General features: G+C 42.0%; 1 protein-coding gene across 2 annotated transcripts in view; it reads right to left on the bottom strand.

The window, feature by feature from the left end:
• The window catches only part of FBLN7 (fibulin 7), a 32,223-nt gene that overhangs the window by 7,736 nt on the left and 1,880 nt on the right, over positions 1–22,607 (bottom strand). For both annotated transcript variants that reach the window (XM_044428928.1, XM_044428929.1), the window contains exons 2-6: positions 20,047–20,206; positions 17,115–17,285; positions 11,666–11,791; positions 10,288–10,425; positions 6,382–6,519 (exon numbers count right to left, since the gene is read on the bottom strand). In XM_044428928.1, the coding sequence (XP_044284863.1) occupies positions 6,382–6,519; positions 10,288–10,425; positions 11,666–11,791; positions 17,115–17,285; positions 20,047–20,206 (733 nt within the window). The remainder of the gene's footprint in view (positions 1–6,381; positions 6,520–10,287; positions 10,426–11,665; positions 11,792–17,114; positions 17,286–20,046; positions 20,207–22,607) is intronic.

Here is a 22,607-nt window from a genome sequence, read left to right on the forward strand (position 1 = left end):
GTGTAGGGGTGGAAGAGGAAGGGGCTTCCTATCATAGATCCCATGTAGTGTAATGGTTAGAGGGTTGGACTAAGATCAAGGAGTACTGAGTTCTAGATCCCACCTAGCCACAGAGCTAGCTGGGTGACTGACCAGTCACCAGCTCTCAGTCTAATCTACTTCACAGGGCTGTGATCAAAATAAGAGGATTGTGTAAGCCACCTTGAGTCCCTTGAAGGAAAAGGGTGGGAGGTAATAGATAATAAATAAATAAATATCACTGGGAAGGGGTGACAATAGCTTCAGCCTCCTCTAGGCTAGAGCATGAGCATAAAGCAGCTGCACAGGTTCCTCCAGCACACCTTCTCTCTTCTAGCTGGGACTTCTGCTGGATTGTGTAAAATCCACATAACTGGCTTTATCTGACATTTGTTTCTATTGACACTTGAAATCCATATAAATCATGGCACTGTTTACCAGAGAGAGAGAGAGAGAGAGAGAGAGAGAGAGAGAGAGAGAGAGAGAGAGAGAGAGAGAGAGAAGAATTGAGCTGAAGGGGAGTAATAGTCTCCATGGTTTTCATGTGCCAGCCATAATACAGTATTTTTGCCAGGTGGGATCTCCAAACCGCCATTAGATCAGATGTTCTTAGTGCTGGCAGTTGGTTTATAACAATGGAAATTCTCCACACAGTCAGAATTAGGGAAGGGCAAATCTGTCAAATTCAATTCCTCTCAGTTTCTTGTTTTTCCAACATTAAGCTTATTCTGTCCTGTTTGTGCTTTAATTTGCAATTCCCCCCAAAAGTCCACATAAAAATCCACACTTTTTTGTGTACAATTTTGGACAGTATTTGTAATGCATGTATTTTTTGCAAATTATTTCTTCTAAGGGACACTTTTTCTTATTATGCACAATTTGTAACATATTTTGATTTGCAGACAGCATCACAAATTTCAGAAAAGCATAGATGATCCTGTTTTCCAATCAAAATAGGTATTACAATTCATATGCATACCCAGGAGGTGCAAATTTAGTAAGTTGGGTTAAAAATGTGAACTGGCAGCACTTCTGAGCAACTTATCTGGTGAGCTCCTCTCAGCCACACTGTGGAGCAATAGTCCTGCAAACTATTTTATGCACAGCCAGTGTCTGTGCAGTGACTGTTACATATGGGCAAGCTTTCAGATAATTAGATGCACAACAGAAATCGTGGTCTCTCTGGAGCCCTGTGCTGCAGAATACAGATCTAGTGACTAACCCTAGCCTCATTAAAACTTACCTGCACTCAAAAATTAGCAGCTTTTTGCAAGTTTGCATTCTAATAATATGGGTGGAATAATTCCCATCATCCCCAGCCAGCAAGGTCATTGCCCTCAAATGCAACATGTAGACAAGACCGATGTGAAAGTTAAATTCCCTTTATAGCTTGTCCCTGCATGAGCCTATTGTCCAAAATTTTAGCCCTCAGTTCTGCTGAAACACTGATCTGGCAGGAGCAGATTAGCAGAGCAGTGCGGCATGCTGGGACTGAAGCACATCATAACCGTAGCGTTCACACTGTGCTGTAACCCAACCCCACTTGCAGCATTCATCCTTATACCCAAACAAAAAGCCTGTTTCTTCAGTTTTTTTATTTGTTTCTCTTTGTTTCTTCTTGTTTCTGTTTTCATAATACATCTAAAATAGACCTGGTTGAATCAGGCAACAACAAAGCCTGGCATATAAAAAATCTAAGCCACTTTTGAGACATTTCTCATTTGTGAACGTTGAAATGAAGCTAAAAGACATAATTTATCAGGAATGAGTACAATCCAATGCCTGTTTAGATATGAAAAGGCCTTTAACTTACAGCAGTTCCCACAAACACCATAACTGTTTATCTAAAGATACTAGGATGGCACACTAAGTAATTTAGTCATTCATCACTTAGAACTGTATTCAGTGCTACTCCTACTTAGGCCTGACTCACTGAAGTGAAGTAAATTAACACCGATTGTAGTTCTGATTAGCGTGAGGGTTACCACACAGTAACAGCTCCAGTTTTTTCAGGGTCTTTGAGTAAGACACCATTCAAGAGTCCTTGCACTTAGTATGTTTACCTTCTCACCATGGCTACCATAATTCTGAGCCCTGCTTTTTCTTCTTTTTTACACAAGGCTCTAAATCACTGTAACCACTTTTGGTTAGGTAGTAGAACTGAGTTCCAAGCTATGCAAAAAGCAGTTCCCTTCCTGTTTTACTGTTATATAACCTTTAGATGGTGCTATCTTGTAGCAAAATAGCATAAATACAGAAGTAAAAAATACCTTTCTTTCACTTTCAGAAATAATATTTTCCCTCAGTTAAAACTAACTAGGTGAGTGCTTTTAAAAACAGAAGGAAAACTGAAGGGTCACAGCATTATCTAAAGAACCTGCAAGCAACTGTGGGGAAGCCATCATGAACACATAGTAAATGTCTTGAATAGAAAACCTCCATTTATGTCATTAGAGTATGCACTAATTCAAACTAAGGGATGTTCCAGTCCAGACAAAGCTGGTGTTCATTTGCTTGTCTTTAATAAAATACCAGTTAGACAGGTGCACAAATAAAGATGCCAGTTGGATCTCCTGCAAAAGATATGCTAAAGCTACATATTATTGAGCTATAAAAACCAACCCCCCATGTGAGGATGCCTGCCTTAGTGATATCAAATAGGGAAGGGTGGTAGATAGAGTGTTAGACTGGATTTCAGATGCCTCTTATCCACAAAGCTTATAAAACCACCCTGAGCCAGGTACTCCTAGGATGTGGTGAGAAAAAAACCAGGAGAACACTTGTGAAGCCTTACAGATGAAAGACAAATCAAAAATAAAGTAAATAAGGATAGGATCCTATTATGAGGCATTTAAGCCCGTAAACTCTTACGCAGATCCAATGCAGGGCCGGAGGAGAGCAAAGCAATCTTTGCCTCCCTCTTCTCTTTCTAGAGAGGCTTTTTCCCTATTTAGAGACAGTATTTTAGGGGGGAAGTTAAGGGGGCAGGGGAGACCTCAAGATAGCTCTTTTGTTGACCTCTCCAGTCTCTTCTCCATCCACTGAAATGCTCTCTTTTTCCTCTCCAAGGTTGTTCTCCCAAGTCGAGAGAGAGGCTGGTGTGGTTCTTCCTGTGCTGACCACAGGGGGTGAGGGGCTGAGCTCCGATACTCCTCTATGGGATCGGAGTCCCAGTGCCAGCCTTGGATCTGGGTATCCTATGGCACCTTTGAAGCTATCGCCAGGCCATAGACTCACTCCCTAACCAGCTGAAGTAGCCCAATTGAACCAGCTTATGAAGTGGAAAGTAAAACTTTTCAAGCTGCATAATTTTTCTGAGATAAGATGTTTAATTAAAACAAACCCTTATGAACCCCGTTTTATCATTTGAAGGCGTTTTCGTCAGACACCCGAGAGCACAGAGTGCACACTTCATGGATATAATATCACTATTCAATTCCTGGCAGCTTTTGGCAATTCTCCTTCATACCTTCCAACATACCTTAAAATACACTACAATGTCTACCTTGTTTTAGGGTCTCTCTTGGTATTCACAGCTAGTATTTTAGTCATGGTATGTGACAAACTGTCACAGAAATCTGGCTTGTTGCACAGTCTTGGATAAGCCTGACTTCTATTCTGTTAATATTTCATTTCATTAATAGGCACAAAATGGATCTAGTGTCAAAGTTCAGGAGAAACAGTGGGGACAGTAACTGAGTAGTGAAGGAACTGCAGCCAGCATTGCACAAGGCATGAACTAGATGCTACAGTCTTGCGACCTCTGTCTCAGAATGTGAGTAGTGTGTTAATTTCCTATAAAGCAGGGGCAATGTTGGGACAAAGAAAATTCAGCATGAGTGAGTGTGGGGTGCTCAAACTTCCCCCCTGGAATTGCTTCTCCTCGGCTTCCAGCCTCACAGCACTAAAAGAAAAGCATGCATAGGAAAAAAGCAGTTTGGGGGTGGGGATAGGAAGCACAGGTGGAAGAAGAGCTCAAAACCCTCTCCTACCTAAGTCCTGCTTTAGCAGCCCTATCGCCTGACACACACTCATACATTACAGGAAAGTCATCAGTGATTTGTGTCCTCTGAAGCACTGTCTTCTCCAGCAAAACTGAATTTGCAGCTAGAGAGGTGGTCCCACCAAATGTGAGATATAAGTTGCCATCTGCAGCCTCTGAAAGAGACTCCAATAGTCCTGCACAGAAGAGCAGTTTCTGTCTCTCTCTTTTCATAGTATCATAGAACAGTAGAGTTGAAAGGGGCCAAGAAGGCCATCAGGTCCAACCCCCTGCTGTTGTAGGACACCAATTTACACCATCCCACTCAGATGGCAGTCCAGTTTCTTTTGGAATGTCGCTAGTGTGGGAGAGCCCACAACATCTCTAGGCATGGTTCAACTGTCATATTGCTCTGACAGAGAGGAAACTTTTTCTGATATCTAGCCTGAATCTGAGTTGCCACAACTTGATTATTCTGTGTCCTACAGTCTGCTATGAGAGAGAAGAGATCTTGACCTTCCTCTTTAACAGCCTTTGAGGTACCCATAGAGGGATGCCTTGTCCCCCCTCAGTCTTCTCCTCTCAAGGGTAAACATGCCCAGTTCTCTAAGTTTAGTCGCGTGAAATGTGAGCTATGTGTTTTAGGGGCAATTGTTTCTGTTTTGGGGCTGTCCTACTAAATATTTCATCACTCTCTCTTTCTATGTATAAATTCTCTCCATGCTACCAGTGAGAAGAAATTTGAAAACCTTTCTCTGTGCTACACAGCAGCTGCTAGGTGTTGATCTGAGCTTCCTATAACTTAGTGGTAGAGTAAATGTTATAAATGCAAAAGAGCCCAGATTCAATTCTTATGCAGGTAGGACAGGAAAAAAATTCAGGGGAAAAGGCTTTCTAAAACCCGAACCACTGACTGTCAGTGTAGACCAGCCTTCTCCAACCAGGTTTTCTTCAGAGGTGTTGGTCTGTAACTCTAACACTCCCTAGCAACCCTGCTGACTGGGGATTGCTGGAAGTCATAGTCCAGCACTTTTGAGTATTGGTGAAGGCTGGTGTGGACAATACCGAGCTGGATGGACCAAAAATCTGTCCCACTGTAAGGCAATGTTTGTGGCAGTAACATGTCAAAAACACTGCAAAGCCTTAAAAGTTTTTGGGCCTTCACTCAAAATGGGGGGAAAGATTATGTTCAATTTTAAAACCAGCCACCCTTGTTCTTTCAGTTTGTCCTTGTATTTAAGCTCATGGACTTCCTGGGTATTATACGAATAGTGTCCCAACCTGGTATTCTTGGTGAGCCTCACCAAAGGAAGTTCTGACTTATCATAATACACCAGTGTGTCATTATCTATCAGTCTAGCAGTGAATATATCCTGAAGATGTAAATGTAGCCTGAGAATGTCATGTTCTCTTGTGAGCAGCCCTGCACATGGTACTTGCAACCTAATGCTGGGGCAAGGCTGGCATTCACGGGAGTACTGGTGGCTGGGAGGGTTTTTATCTGCCAATGTTCATCCCAGTTCCTCCTCTCCTTCTGCATTTCCTTCCCAGCAGTATTCTGGAACTGAAAATAAGCCCACAACTGTCAGCTGCCATCAACCAGGAGCCAAGAATTAAACGAATGCTGAGAAGTGGTCAGGGATTTTGTGGCCTGGGCAAATTCTCAACCAGCACAAGAAGTCTTTAGGAACAGAGAAGATGAAGCATCAGCAGACAGTGAAGCAACCTTAGATTTTGCCATCTCCATTTGCTGCTGCTCTATTAGCTGGGCTGGAGTTTTGGAACCAATTACCCTGTGAGGAAGAGCAGCATGACCATCTGCTCAGGGGAGGGCTCGGCCAGGACTCCCTGAACCTCACCTGCTGTGGCAGGATTGATGAGGTGCCAGCAGACTCCGGGAAGTTGCTTTAAAGTGACTTCCAGGAAGGTCAGGTTGCCGGGCCATTTCTTGGAGACCTACCAGACCTGTTTTTGAAGTGTGAGCAGCCAGTTTCCATCCAAGCTGGTCACTATGACAACTGTACAACATTAAAAATTGATGCCTGAGTTTGCTTGTTTTCCTCTTCTCTCCCATCAGTTTTTCTTTTTGTGTCACATCTTTTAGATTGTAAATTTGAGAACAGGAACAGTCTTACTCTTTGTTACTCTGTAAACTGCACTGGGAGCTGATTAACAGCACCATTCATGTATTGAATTCAATGGGATTTACTTTTAGGCAACTGTGTATAGGACTGCAGTTTCAGTAGAGAAATGCTGTGTAGGTCAACTCTTCATTTTTGGCATAAAACTCAGCCTGCAAATATAAAAACTGGTATAATGGTTCTTTAGATAGTGCAGAATGTGATCTGTTATATGCTTAGCAATTTAAAGCTATGTCTCACCTTCACAGCTCTTCCCATCACCAAAGATCCTGTATCCACTGGGGCAGGAGCAGCGGTATGAACCAGGAATGTTGACGCAGGTGTGCATACAGAGGCGAGGGGCTCCCTCGAGCTTGTAAACTTCACATTCATTCACATCTGCAGAAGAAGAAAAAGAAGTTATTTCCCCATAATCCTGCATGGACAATTACATCATTTCATAACATAGCTAGCCATAGGGTGAGGAGGGAGGGCCCTTTCTGGGATATAACATCTAAAGGTATATCAACTGCCTGCATGTTTTTGTTCCAAACCTATGGGCTGCTTGCTTTCATTCAAAATGTAGTTCTTGGTATTCCCTTTTTGGAAGGATGACAAAGGTGTCTTGTGGCTCCTTAAATACTAACAAATTAATTATGGTGTAAGCTTTCGTGGACTACAGTTCACTTACTCAGATGCATGGCATGCTATCCTGAGTTGGATCTGTATCTGCACTTGGTTGCTGTGTGTGTGGGGGAGGGGGAGGAGGTAAGGGCAGGGAGGTAAGGGCAGAATGAATTGCAGAAGGTCAGCTTCAGTGACAATTACTTTATTAACAGTAGGTTTTCACAAAACAGTAGTTAAGTAAATTGATTGGCTTAGTTACTGTTAGGATGCTTGTATTGTCAATCAGCTGCTGATAATAGCAGCATCCTAGCAGGAAGTAAGCCAATTAGCACACGTAGTAGATCTTCCTTTCACATCTTCTAAAACTAAGGAACTAAGAAGAATGTGAAGTAATGATGGTCAGACATAAAACCTGAAATGATAAGAACAAGAAAAAGTAAATTAGCAATGTCCCACTTCTATGCTTTTAAAATCTGGTAATGAACAGGAATTCTTGCTGTAGAATATAGATTGTGACTCTGTCAGACAACTTGGAGAGTTCTTTTACAACCCCCACAGGTTGACATCTGAAGCATTCAACTCAGGATGTGCAAACATTTTTTGTACTCCTCAAGTGTCTCTTTTTCCCATAGCAATGCTCATTTTGCTTCATGAGCACGGTTTATAAATGCACGTGTGTATTTTTTTCTAACAAAAGAAGTAAACAGAAAAAGTACTTTTCCAAATGTGTGCATGCAAATGAAATTGATTACAGTGTGAAAAGGTGCCCTGTTTGAAAAATGTGGGATTTCAATGTATATTTTTCAAAAAGCACACATGTTGCAAATGCTATTGTGAGCTCCAGAATTTATAGTTTTTTCCCCGAAAATTGTGATCTTATACATACTCATGTTCAGGACTGCAAGCAGGATATTTTAGTCACAAATTAAATTCTCTTACATCCCTAGAACCAACACAAGTCAATGGCATCAAGGATCTGTGTTGAGCTGGCAAGCCAAATGTTTTTGCAGCTGCTGACTTCCTTTCCCCATCACTGCAGCTCTAAAGGACTGAGCTTGGTGCACTAACATGAGCTGATGACAAAATACTCATGCCACTCTGCCAGGCATGGGCTTAGTGAGAAGACTTTAGTCCAGATGTGAGTTTAAACAAGGTTTATTTTTCAATGACCAATGGCAAAATAATATTTCTGGCAAAAATAATCAGGTAGGCTCTGATTATTTCCAGACCAAAATTGTATGGAGTTTGTTAATTTCCAGTGCAGAAGTTCTTATAACCTCAAGCTGCATGTTTATCAGATTAAATGAGTCTTGATTGTGTTATGATCATTGATCTAGGGCAGTAACAATTCCTGAACTCACTCAACTTCACATGGATTTGTGCATTCACAGAAAAACTATGATACACTATGGCGATGAAAAAGAACAAATAACTTCTGATGAGATGGTGGATTCTTAACTCTATTTGAACCAAGGCTGAGCAGATCTTATAAATAACAGCAGCATTGTTATCTCTGGCAAATGGAGTTCACAGTTTCAGAAAGCACTGTGACCTGAAGTACTCAAGGTGGTGTCAAAGTACTGAAGTACTCAAGGTAAACTGCAAGGCGGTGTCAAAATGCTCTGGAATTCCTTATTTGTGTGACAGAGTTGGTTATCTTCAAATGACAACCCTGGGATAAATAACCATAATATTAAGGCTCCTGTTTCTTCATTCTTGTAAACCACCTTTTCAAGGAAGCCTGCTCAGCTTTCGACTCATAGCTACAGTTCTGTGTCTCTTGATTTTAGAGCATGCTTTATTGAACTCAGTGGTACTCATTTCCTAGCAAACATGCTGTTAATTTGACTGTTCTTCAGGAACTGGCATTCGAAGATATGCAGCCTCCGATATTGGACACAATATATATTCATCATAACTAGCAGGTTGGGTGGGATTAACAATTCTTGAACTCACTTCAGCTTCACATGAGTTGATAATGAATAGCAATTTTTCTAATCCTCTTTTAAAGTGTGCTAAATAAATAAAGGCCTCGCCACATTAGCAGGACTGGCCCTAACTTAAGGTAGAATGAGGCGTTCTCTCAAGGCAGAAAAGTGTCATAACAGGAGTATCATAGAATGTAGGTGCTATAGCTTCACTGTATTTATTTGTATAAAACATGCAGCCAACTTTTCTTTATGAATGTATTCAAATCTGTTTACATTTGCTCAGCTTTCTTTTTCCTTCCTTTCTTTTCTCAGCTTTACCACTGCTGAAACTGATATAGAAAGCTCCTTGGAGCAGAGATTCCTGCCATAGTTTGGTGGAGTTTTTAAAAAGCTTATATTGCCCTGTAAAGATTCTTCTTCTTCAGGCAGTGCTTAAATTCCAGAACTCAGTACAGTGGCAAGCCCAAGACACCTTGCTGCCCAAGCTGAATCAGATAGTAACATCCTCTCATAGCCTACTTTGCATGACTTAGTCAAGTCAAGGTATGTAGTATCCCAAACAATCCAAGTTATTTTGGCAATAAGGCAGAAAACCTCACTAGTACCTCTATTCATCCCTGGCAGTAAAATGGTATAACAACAAATGAAGTAACTAACAATTTGTGACCCTTTAATGAAACCCAAAATCTACTCCCAGAGGTGGCAGACCACAGGCCAAAGATCTTGCTGCTATGCCCTACTTTGGACTGCACATCGCCATCTGGTTGGCCACCATGAAACCAGAATGCTGGACCCTCTAGGCCAGCCTTTTCCAAACTGGTGGTCTTCAGAGGCATTTAGATTGCAATGCTCAGAATTCCCATCCAGCAGGGTCATTAACTGGGAATTCTGGGTGTGCAGTCCAAACGTGTCTGGAAGGTACAAAGTTGAGGAAGGCTGCTGTAGACCTTTGACCTGATCTGGAACGGCTCTTCTTAAATTTTTCACATAAAGTTCAAGGTCCATATGCAATGATGAGATGATATAAGCTAACATCACTGGGGCACAGAGATACATTTTGATGCAATATGCTCATCATGAATATCCCAATAGCTGTGACCCCAAGAAGAGTCCAAAAATTCAGGCTGTGTGTGTGCTTTCTTCTTTTGCAAAGAATCTATGTTGGCCCCTCCTCCTCCTCCTCCCCCCACTTTTTCCCCATATTCACCAAGCAGTTCTAGCAGTTTTCATCTCCATTAAGAACAGGAATTTTATAAAGCTAATGGGTCTTATTGCCCATTCAAGAGCAAGTCATTCCAAAATATACTTTGCATTGCAATAGGAAACAATATATGACTGCCCAGAAAATTCATTTTCAGTCAGCTACTGTAAGAATTGCTGGTGAAAGTCAGAGAGAACAAGGAATCCCTGGATGGCAGAGGACTTCAGCATCCCTGCTAATAAGAAAATGCTGGTGCTGTGTCCCCCCAGACCCTGGCTCCACTATACCACCAAATACTGCTCAGGCCATATTTTGCAGCTTAGACACAGCTGGGAGTGTCATCATTTAACAGGGAGCAGAAGGAGTTAAATGTGTTGGCCCTCACGTATCGTTCAGGTTGTTTTTTACCCTGACATATGCGGTTTTCTGTTGTGCCAGTCATGTGGAAGCCCGCTTCACAACTGCATTGCTGCATTCTGTCAAATTTGGCACAGCGTGGCTTACGGCTGAAAGCTGGATCATTTGTTACAGTCCATGCTGGTGGTACTAAACGACAAGGAGAGAAGAAATTACCTGCAAACACCTGATTCCATGGTTTCTACAAGATAGTAGGGGGAAGGTCTATCCTTTTTATTAAAAATTTTTTTTAACATAAATGGAATACAGAAAAGGAAAGGTATATATATATATATATATTAAAAGTAAAATAAAATTGCCAAGGAATTTTGAATAAGTATAACCAATACATTCAAGGCTGCAAATTTCAAAGAGACCAGAGGTATCTGTCTTTCTGTCATTCAATACTTTATGGAAACTCAAAAAAAGAGAAATTATTATTCTGTATACCGGCAATTTTTCCAATCCCTTCAAATCAATTATTAATCATCAACAACTTTTTAAAGAGCTTCCTTTTACATCATATTAATTATACTGGGTACAATAGACTTTCCATTTGTCATGAAAGTCTTCAATCGGTATTCTGTTTATGTAATAACTTAATTTTGCCATTACTACATATTCTGTCAACTTATTTTCCCAGTCTTCAATTGGTGGGCATTCTGGTGTTTTCCATTTAGAAGCAATTATAATTCTTGCTGCAGTTGTCATATATTTAAATAATTCTGACATATTCTTTGAAAACGTCTCTGGCATAATGTTCAAGAACATATTCTTAGGACTTATAGAAAACTTAGTTTTCAATTTTTATTGATTGATTGATTGATTGATTGTATTTCCGCATGTATCAACTTCCAGTGAAGGTCTATCCTTTTTATTGTTCTCCACCTACTGAAGCACTCTCCATTTACACAATTTGTGCTAGTTTCCTATTAGAAGTAAGTGATTCTACATGTTAAACAGGAAAGGGAAGGAACTTTTTTTTTTTAATCATCAGTCCATCTTGAGTGTAACATGTAGTTTTGCCCTCAGTGCCACAGACACTGGATGAGTTTATCATCACTCTTTTTTATTAGTTGTAATAAAGAGCCCCTTTTCATATGTGGTTTTGGATTTTATTGGATTTTAATTTTTGTTAGCTGCTTTGGAGGGAAGGATCTTTTCCAAACAATTTCAACTAACCCTCCTCATGTTTATAATGGGCATAAATGAATCTGTTCTGCTGAAACTTAGATTGCTGCTATGAGAGTTAGTCTCTTGTATGTTTGCATTGTTTAATGCTGCCTGTTTCCTGACTTGCTAGAAAATTCCTAGGTCTCTTCCTACTTCCTCCTATTTAGAGTTAAATATTCCTCTCCCACCCACTTTCACACTTCAGCAAATGACATACCAGTCTGTGTTTGATACTGGCAGTTGGGTCCAGTCCATTCCTGTGGACAAATGCATTGGTATTGGTCACCTCCATCAACACATGATCCCCCATTCTGGCATGGATAACTTGTGCATCCACTGATATCTAAGAAAAAGTGAATGAAATAAAGAAGTTTATGATCAGAACTTGGGGGAAGATCATCCACAAGCTGTTTCAGAACTTATTCAGTGAAAATCTGCAGAATTTTGCCTGAAGAAGATTATTTCCTATCATTAGAAGACCTGAGTGGTAGTCACCTGCTGTGAAGTAATGTTGAGGTCCCTTTATTGGGCTTGGTGAGAGCTGGCCTTATCAGTAGGCAGAATGAGACAACAGCCTTAGGTGGCAGATGCTGCAAGCCAGCTGTGGCAGCCTCCTGGCAATTACCTCCTTGTAAAAGCCAGAATTGTGGGTGATAGACAGTCTCTCCTGTTCACCCAAAACAGTATCCTACCCTTGGGAGTAATAGAAGACCTTGTTCCACTGCTAGTGTTGAAGACTGAGCTTCCAGATCAGTTGGGTCCTGGGTGTCAAACGGAAGCAGGCAATCACATTTGCTGCAGGAATGCTTTAACAACACATGAATGTAAATGACAGAGAAACATGTCCAAAGGCCCACAGTTTCCCACTGCCCTCCTCAGCCTTCCTCCTGATCTTGGAAATAGGGAGGCAGACAGGATGTCTTTTACAGAGGACAGTCTTGTATTGGAAAGACTGCCAAAGCACCATCCTCTACCAAATGGCTGCCTTTTCCAACTCTCATCTGAAGACATTTCTATAAGGAGAGGGGAATGTTGCCCAAAGGAAATACAAGATACCAGCAGAATGCTTGAAATATGGATGGCTGCTGTAAGGATTAGGCAGTTTCTTCCATGTTTGAAATGTCTACATTTTATTTCTTGAAAGCAAAAACTCTGAAGAGAAAAAGCAAAGTCCAACAGAATCCCTTCATTTGCAAGAATTGGGCCAAGCTGCCCCCAAATTCCTATTCACCTAAGGCCCCCTTCCACCTCTTCCCAGCTTATTATGTGTCAAAATAATTAGTGTGGTGGAATTCCTTCTAGAAGAGAGCTGTGAATGCTTTGTGGGTTGCAGTTGCTTTGCATCTGCTCAAAGCCAAGTTCTCCTGCTCATCATCAATAGAATATTCTAAATAATCAGGGGTCACCAGACCATGAAGTTATTGAGGAAGCAGACAAGGAGTTGTAACCACCCCGCCCCCCCCCCCATGTCCTTGAACTTTCCACAAAGCCGAGATTCCCATCTGGCTTGATGTGATGAGAATGTGCACTGGACCTCAGCAACACCTGGGCTAGGCAAAGGGAAGAGGTGTTGTAATGCAAGCGATAGTCACTGCTCAGGTGTTTGAAAGGGAACAAATACAGTGGAAGGGCTCCCCTGTGCAAAAGCCAGCTGTTAAACTCTTTGCATATGTGTCCTAGGAAAGAGAATGCAGACAAAGAGAGAGAGAGAAATGAGAAAAGAGAATCTATGTAGATCATACAGATCACTGTCCTTATTCCTGTCACTCAATTGCTTCTAGTCTCCTTGGATAATACCACATGCCATAATCTCTTTTAGAGACTAAACTTCTATCTTCTCAGCCACAATGGTGAACTGCAGCCCTCTGTCCTTGGAAAGCTCAGGCAGGGGCTCAATGGCTCATTAGCATTTCACACAATGATGTAGGAATTCGCTTAAACAAACCCTGCTGTCCATGTGCAGGGACTGAATGCTCCAAGTGGCCTAAAGAGGACCGTGTGAAAATTTAAAACACACAGACCAAGGCAGGAATGTTTGCATCCAGTTAACTACTACTTCTTTTTAAAGTCAGGAAAATAGTCGCAAATGTATTGCCGGGTGGGGTGGGGGGAGGAGAGAGAAATTGTTCTATACACTGTTAAACAGATATACATTTTAATTCAGTCCAATGCTTGAAATGAAAAATTCTCCATCAGTTGGCAAGGGATGTGGAAGGACCAGCCTCTTAAGAGGAAACGAGTCATGCAACAAAATGCTAACAAATGCAACAAAATGTTGCAGCCTGGATTGCTCCCTGTTCCTCATTCCAACCACACATTCACCTTCCCTCTTCTTGTTCATTTCCTGCCCCCACCCTGACCCAACACACTTAGCCAACATTCCATGGCCACTGCGCATATTCATAATCACAGAACTTCTTCTGCCAAGTAAATAATTTTTAATAGGGATAATTATGTATAATTTCCTTGTTTGCCAACCTGGATAAGCCACATATTGGCAGAAAGTCAGGTTTGCAAATCATCACATTATAATATTGCTGTCTGTGTGCCATGCCGATCAGAAGCAGGCAGGCATCTGTAATTACAATATCTATTGAAGGATTTGATTTATAACCACAATGAATAATAGTCACAAGGAATCAGGATTACTGACAATATTCAGGGCATACTTCTCTTAAGGAATCTATACAAGGCTGCATTTTAAAGTCCAAATTAATCAATGCAGGATGTAATCCTGTGACCCTGTGGTGGATGCACACAAGACTCTGCACTTTGAAGCATAAACACATCCAAAGGAGTGAGGCAGCAGCAGTGATCTTTGCTACATGTTGGGAGTGAGAAAGATGGCTGCTTTGGGCTCACATTTTCAAAGGTTGCTGGCTGGTCTCCAGAAGAAGAATCAGAGGCAGAGGAAGAGACATGCGGGTGGGGGCTTGAAATGTGGGCTGTCACCTCTCTGAGATGGGGGAGGTGGAGACACTTATCTCATGGCCAGACAAACAGTCCCCGGGTGGGAATAATCAAGAAGTACAGTTATCAAGAGGGCACTTGGAACTGGGAAGTTTCTCAAACATAGATGAGGTAGGCATGGTTATGGACCCCATGACATGTTGATCCAGACTGGCAGAGGAGGGCAGCCGAGTTAGAGGATTGGCACGCAGCAAGGAGGCATGCTCACTTTCAGGGGGCCCCTCTCAAAGGGATGGGGCCCAAACATGCTGATAAGGAGAATTCCTGGAAGTGAATACTAGGTTGGGTATAATGAACTGCTCTGTGCATGCTCTGGGTGTGTGTGCATCTAGAAAGGGTTTTGGTTAATAAAGAACATGTTGCAAGAAAGAGCTGTGGCTCTGAATGTGCAAAGGGAGGAATCTTAACTCACAGTACCACACTTTGCCCTTGCAATTTCTCTAGACAGCTATTTTTGGCTATCTAGTTTTGGTGCCAAGGAGGGGGTAGCTGGGTCATAGATTGGACATGGAGTAACTCCATGGTCCTAACTTCCTCCCTTCTGCACCTGTGGCATGCCCCCCTTTCCTCCCTCTGAGGCCCTTTTGCACAGTTCTTTCCATTTTGGCTGCAAAGGGGCAGAGCAGCCTTCTGAGACCCAACTCCAAGATTAAAGCATCTCAGGGCTGGGACTTTGAAGAATCCAGTGGCCTCCTGGAGGATGTCAGGAGGCCTTGGGATTGCTCTCTAAGGATAAGGACCATTTTGTTTTAATTTACATGGATTAGAGTTATCGCTCCACCAATTGGCATGTATAAAGATCCACACCTTTACTGCTTTAGATAGAACAAAAGAAGGATGAGAAGTCCATTCATAGATCAATTGTCTGTATCAGCCTATCCTGTTTCCATGCTATTAAGCATATCCTAGTGGTATTTGAGGGTAGAGTCACAAATTTCTTAGCCATTGCTCCCTTCCCAGTGTTCCTCACAGTTTATAAAGTTAAACCTAGATCAGCCCATCTTGACCATATGACAAATAGGGTAGTTCTGAACTGGCTATTTACATTTTCTGGGAAACCTCCAATGGGAACTTTCCTTGAAGTACAAAGAGTGGCTTCAGAAAAGCAATTTTTGTTAAGATTGTGGCTGTTAATAGCATAAGATGGATCATGTAGGAGCAGACCAAAGGCGCATCTAGTCCTTCATTCTGTTTCCACAGTGGCCAACCAGATACCTATGGGAAGCCTACAAGAAGTGCATAAGCATCACAACAGCCTCCTGCTTGTGTCCCACAACAGCTGATACAAAGAGGTATGTTTCCTCTAACCCTGGAGGTAATGTATAGTCATCGTGACTAGTAGCCATTGTTAGCCCTAGCCTCCATGAATCGGTCTAACCCCCTTTCAAAGCCATAGCCAAGTATTGTGTGACAAATTACTTCCTTCTGTTTGTCTAGCATTTCTTACCTTGCCTAACAACTTAAGAAGAGCTATGCTGGATCAGACCAAGGGTCCCTCTGTTCCAGCATATGGATCACACCCTGGCCCAAGGGAAACCCATAAGCAGGACATGAGTTCAAAAGCACTTTCATGCCCATGTTACCCAGCACCTGGTGTTCATAACCATATTGCCTCTGATCCTGGAGGCAGCATAGAGCCATCAGGACCATTAGCCACTGATAGCCTCCTTTTCCATGAATAGGTCCAATCCCCTTTACAGCCAACCAAACTAGTGCCCATCATGACATCTCATGGAATTGAAGCACGTAAGTGAAGATCTACATCCTTTCATCTGCCCTAACCCTCCCACCAATCAGCTTCATGGAATGATTCCACTGGGTTCTAATATTTTGGGAAAGGGAGAAAGGGTCTCTCTGTCGACTTTCTCCACACCATGCATAATTCTGTACATTTCTGACTTGTCTCCCCTAACATGCCTTTTTTCTGAACTAAGCAGACCCAGCAGCAAGGAGGATGCTGATTGTGCAACCTTGCTTCCAGGACTCAGTTTGCAAGACCAGATGAGCATGAACAGAAGTCCACAAATGCTATAGGGATGGATTCTGCTAGGGTTCATCCCAACCCCAGTCCCCATAGAGATCCTTGTAGGGGTATGCTTTCTAGCTGAACATTTATTATTGAGGTTTTCAGTAGCCTCTAAGCATTTAGAAGGAATTTAACCCTCTAGACTCCCCCATTCAACTTCTTTTTGCCAATACCTTCCCTTCTTTTCAAGTAAAATGTGACTTGTTGGACTTCTTTGTTAATTTTCCACTTATAGTTATAGTAAATCTGATAGCAGTATAGTCACTGTTTCCAATTGGTTCAACATTTACATCATACTACATCAGTTATGTATGACGTAGATGACCCCAGGTTCTCTACATCATACATTATTTTATATACTTCTATCATGGCTTCTTACTCACCCTTTTTCTAAGCTGAGAGGTACTCCTCCTAACCCCAGTGATCCCAGCTTCCCAAGACTGTTCTCCATTACTGCTTTTCACATAATAAGAACATGCACATTAAATGCATTTATACAATTAACAACATCTCTAGTTTGATCCTAAACTTGCACATTAATCAGGAATAAGGTTTTACATAAGCATGTCTCTTTTGATGGCATTCTACAAATTATGTCATGTACTGTCCTGTTTAATGACTGGGTGGAAGGCATGTATGCTCTGGCCAAGGGAATAAAGGGACAAAGTACCTTTGCACTGAGGAATCTCTCCAGACCAGCTGCCATTTGGCTGGCACACCCGAGAACTGGAACCGATAAGGTGAAATCCAGGATCACAAGTGAAATGTACTTCATGGTCCACCATATTCTTGGTGCCAAATTTTTTGCCATTCAGTGGGGCATCCAGTTTAGAACAGAACACTACAAGCAGAGTTGGGTCAGACAGGGGTTAGAAGATACCTAGTTAGTCACTCTCAGAAGAAATTAAGTCGGATTTATTATGGTAAGGTCTTTGTACTTGTTGATAGTTGATGGATGATTGATTCACATCATGCTGAAGTCATCATTTGCTTTCTACACCATGATGCAACTTGGATTCAAAAGCAGATATTGATGACCAACTCAAGCAACATCCCTCTGGCAACAAGATGTATTAGCATCTTTCCCAATCTTATCTGCAACAACTACCCATTTAGCCATGTTGGGTATGCTCCTGCCAAATTCAGTCATTGGCCCATTCTGGGCTAACAGCACACAATAAGCCCTGCTGGGTTGTGAGCCATGTTCATTTTAGAATGGCTTGTCATGTTGTCTGAACTCAACAGCATGCTTAACCCAGCATAAGTGGGGTTCAGAGACAACACAACAAGCCACTCTGAAATGATATGGCTCACTTTCAAGACATTTCTCAGTTTCTGGAGATGTGTTTCTGTGCTTTATGGCACATAACAAGGATTTAAGAATTTAGAATAATTTCCCTGGATGCTATACTGTATATGTAATTTTCCAAATCTACTTGGGCCTTTTCCTAGGACCTTGTGGTGACTACTTGAGCACTGTAGTGAGGAATAAAGGATGCAGCCTTACACTGAAATGGATCCTTGGTCCCTCTAGTCTTGTGCACAGCTAGAGGACCACATTGCTGGACTGTATTGCTGTTTCTTATTGGGTTTCGTATGCCTTTGACTCTGAACCATGTGCTGTTTCACTGGACATTCAGCAGCATTAATTAACTTTAATGCCATCCTGAAGGCTTTCTGTGTCTATCCTGAAAACACTCTCATAAACCTCCAACTTTCTTCTGAGATAACAATCCTTTCAACATAGAGACTGGGGTTGGACAACATTGGAACCCATTACTTGTAATGACCCACAGCATGTTGCCGTGTTGTCCAAATCCAGACTGCTTCCCACAGGTTTGCTTGTTTGAGGAGTTCTTTAACCCACAATGGGTTGTGTCATTCAAACCTGAAAAACCAATCCCATTGTGGGTTGCAGGAAGTAGCGACCAAGACACTCAATAACAGCGGCAAAAAACCAAAAACCCTTGCAACCCTAGTGACATTTTAGAACAACCATCACTGAATCCTTCCCCTTTTGGGGAAGAGGTACCAAACTTGGCCAGTGATGTGGGGCTGTGTACAGGCTTGATGGAGCCTTGAACAATTTGAATTTCTTCCTCCAGCAGTGAGCACTGGCATTTGGGCCAAATGCAGAAGGATGCCCAGTGCCCTCCATTAATGTTTACAAAAGGTTGCTTGGACCTGCATGGCTGGCTGTGGCTGCTAGCCATTAACCCACTCTACCTCTTTGGCGAGGCTGGTGAGAAACAATTTGGAAGTTGGAATATAACCATAGAAGAGGATAAATAGTTTTCAGGCTAGTGGATGAACTGTCCAGCACCATTTTGTTTGCTTTGCAGGGAGTTAACGCTGCTACTTCTGTCTCTCCAAATGCCTGCCTGTTCCCCCACCTCCACTCCCAATTTGTAATTTACAAATATTACAAAACACAGTATAATTCTCTAGTTCCCTCTTTTCAGAAGGAAACTGACCAGCAGAAATGGCATCTGCTGAAACTTTCTACCAAATAGAAAACAGGAGAGCCACCAAATCATCTTACGCATATGAAGAATGTTGGTTAAGAATGCTTGGAGGTGGCTCAGCACAGAGGAATACTGCAGACAAAGCAGATCTCTGCTTTGGGACAGATGCACAGAGAAAAAAATGCAAACACTCTCATTGCTGTTTGTGGTCCATCAGTATGACTGGAAGATGATGTTCTTGGTACAAGATTCACCAAGGCCTTGTATCCCAGGGAGAAATGCCTAGCAAAGATAACACTTTCTATCATAATATTCATCGCATTCACTGTAAGGCTTCATTACATTCATTGTAAGGCTTCATTAAGAGAATTGCAAAAACCCAAAAGCTATGAATGATTTGTTGTTGTTGTTGTTGTTTTCTTGCTAACTTCCCATCCTTTCAGAACATCAGTTACACGCACATTATATATTGATGTTGGGGAAGCAAATGATTCCTCATTCCAATTGCTACTTATTCATTAGTAAACCGAGCAAAAACTCAGCAATTATCATTGTTCACCATCCAGAGAGTTTTGACTCGGTATAGAAATTGAATAAATAAATTCATAAATTAACATCAGGGGATGGAGATTAGTGCCACATCTCCACAGTGACAGTAACCTAAGTCTCCATCACACAATGAAGCAGTGTTTTTTCAGGTTATTTCCATTTGAACATAGGTACCCAAATTCATTCCACCTTGGAACCAACCCTTAGGCCTTTCCATTCTACAGTGCACAGGAGTTCCAGTGGAGGACTTTGACAATAGGATCCAAGTGTAATAGCTTGCTAGATTGAGAGCGGGGAAATGGTAATCCTCTGGTTTTTGCTCAGCTACCACTCTCATCATCTCTGAACATTGACCAACCTGACTTGGGCCGATGAGAGTTCCAGTTGAGCAACATCTGGAGGACCTCCTCTTCCCCAGCCCTATGTTAAAGGTTGGGGCTACTAATATCGCCTGTGCGGTGCTTTCAGCACCATCATTGCAGGTGGCTAAAAACTGGTATTGCAGTTACGAACTCAAGGTCCAAGCAACACAAGGAGCAATAGGCTTCTACCTGTCCCTGCCTCATCATCACCACTTTGAAGTTCTACCTGTTGGTGGGTTTGGGGTAGCTTTAGTCACTGAATTTTGCAGAGTTGTCAGCCGGTGTTTCATAATGCGTATTCCCTCTGTAAATCGTGTTTCCTGCCCCTTTAGAAATTGCTGTATTTGACGGATGGTGGCCAGAAGGTGATGCTTGCTCATGCAGTTCTGTGGAAAGAAGCAGCCAGATCAGTACTTTAAAGTTATCATACTTCTGCAAACACTGTTGCTTTATCTGTATGTTAAGTAGGATGCTTAAGCACAATTAGAACGCAGTTTGTCCCAATGTCTTCTCTGCTTGATTAATATCCTGCACTTCCCTCAAGGGGCTCAGGGTAGCACTTTAACCTCACAACAATCCTGTAAGGTTGGATAGCCCGAGCTGTTATGACTTGCCCAATGTCACCCAGTGAGATTCATAGATGAACAGAGCACTAAACTGGATTTAACTACATTTTAAATGGATGCGCATAAAAAATCATGTACATTCAACACTGTTAAGGACTGCACTTGTTAAATGAGTTTAAGGCTTAACCTGTAAATAAGGTTAAGTAAAGTAATAAGTAAATCTCATTGAATATATTACCACTTACTTTTGTGTAAACATGCAGAGGACTGCACTGCACTTGAGTGTGATGCATTTACAGCTGAATGCAACTATCTCCCCAGCAATATATTTAAAGGAGCTGATATTATGGTATGTACACCTTAGCTGTTCCTGCATTTTACCTTCACCTGAAATAGCAAGCAAATCCACTTGCTACCAGGACATGTATCACTGCCACCACAGATGCAAGGAAATGCTGGGTTCCCTCTTCCTTGCTAGCATAGGTCAAGGAAAAAAGGGAATGTATGGCCTGATTCCCCCCAGCACCTGGGTCAGTGACCAGACAAGCAGTATTTGATTTCCAAGAATATTGTCCTTCTAAGAAGGGGCTGAGTGTAGAACCTGGTGGTTCAGTGGCAGAGCCAGGGTGAAATCTAGCAGCTTCTGGGTGAAGCCTCATAAAATCTGGGTAGGCATAAGTGGAGCTGCAGAAATTAAGAATTCTCAGAGGGGTTTAGCCCAGTATTAGTTACCTGGTGAAAGCGAAATATTATTTTTCCTGGGTGGCTATTAGAAATCCCTAGGACAGCCTTTTCCAGTGTGATACCCTCCAGATGTGTTGAAATACACCCTCTCACCACAGTTATTTATTGGTTTTTTAGATTTTTTATAAGCCGTTTGTAGTGGACAGGTTAGAAAAGCTTTTAATAGATATACAGATCTATGACTCTCCAGTTTTGCTTCTGTGTCTAACCAGGACTTTCAATAGGTTTTCTTTTAGTGTAGGAAAAATGCAGCATCCAATTGTGAAATCAAAAGAAAGCACAATTTCCTCTTGGGCATTTGCATTAGAGTCACTTGGAGATTATTTAGGGTAAAGGCAAGAAACTAAATACTCTTCATGTAGTGCATGGAACATAATTCTGCCAGGAAATTGAAATGACATACAGTGGAGCAACACCCTTGTGTACCAAATTCTATGACAGACCCTTGGCCCATTTAGCCTGGCATTGTTCGCACAGACCAATAGTGATACTCTCATGTTTCAGGCAGGAGTTTGTCCAGCCCTACTTGGGGATAAGCTTGCCCAGTCCTACCCTACTGCAATCCAATATAGGGCACCCAGCTGAGGAAGACTTCCTGAGCCACTTAGTCCCAGAAAATCTTTGGGTTATGGGGCAGCATAGAAATAAAATCAATTGATCAATTGATCAATCGATCAAACAAACAAATAATTGTCTTGCAAGGTCTTAGGCTTGGTGCACTGTTGGCTGGGTTCCTCAAGTAGTGTGGGCCCCAGCAAATACATACACTTTCCAACCATACAGCCTATATAAGAGATGCATGCCTATCAGATTCCTTAAATATCTTCCTTCTATTTTTTTTACCCCATGACAAGAGAAAGGGGCACTTTTAGTGTAACATGAGAAAGAAATGCTTTCAGGGAAAATGCTGCCTCCAGAGCACATGGAACATGAGCATCTCATTTGGCACTCAGCGAGCCCTGCCTTTCCTCCGTGTCCTTTGCCAAGATGCTCACCTTTCTCCATCTGTATCTTGGCCTGCACAAGGTGGGGCAGCTTCAGGACATAAGGGGAAGTCTTCCACAGCAATGTTATTTATGACTCAATTTGATATCTACACCATTATTTATCAATGCATATATATTTCCTATCTATCTATCTATCTATCTATCTATCTATCTATCTATCTATCTATCTATCCAGCCAGCCAGCCAGCCAGCCAGCCAGCCAGCCAGCCAGCCAGCCAGGTTTATATCTATCCCACCTTTTACCTGAAGGGAACCAAAGGCAGTTTATATAACCCCCCTCAATTTTACCTTCTCAACAACCCTGTGAAGTAGGTTAGACTGAGAGTGTTGACTGGCCCGGAGTCCCTCAGTGACCTTCATGGCTGAATCTCTTGAGACCTAGTTCAACTGTGCCATACTATTCTCTGTATTTGCCTATTTGTCTAGTCTTTTCAAAGTCAGCCCTATCCAACCTAAATCCCTCCAGATGT

Source organism: Varanus komodoensis, unplaced genomic scaffold (genome assembly GCF_004798865.1).
Source record: "Varanus komodoensis strain SLA01 unplaced genomic scaffold, ASM479886v1 scaffold2, whole genome shotgun sequence".
NCBI classification, from domain to species: domain Eukaryota; kingdom Metazoa; phylum Chordata; class Lepidosauria; order Squamata; family Varanidae; genus Varanus; species Varanus komodoensis.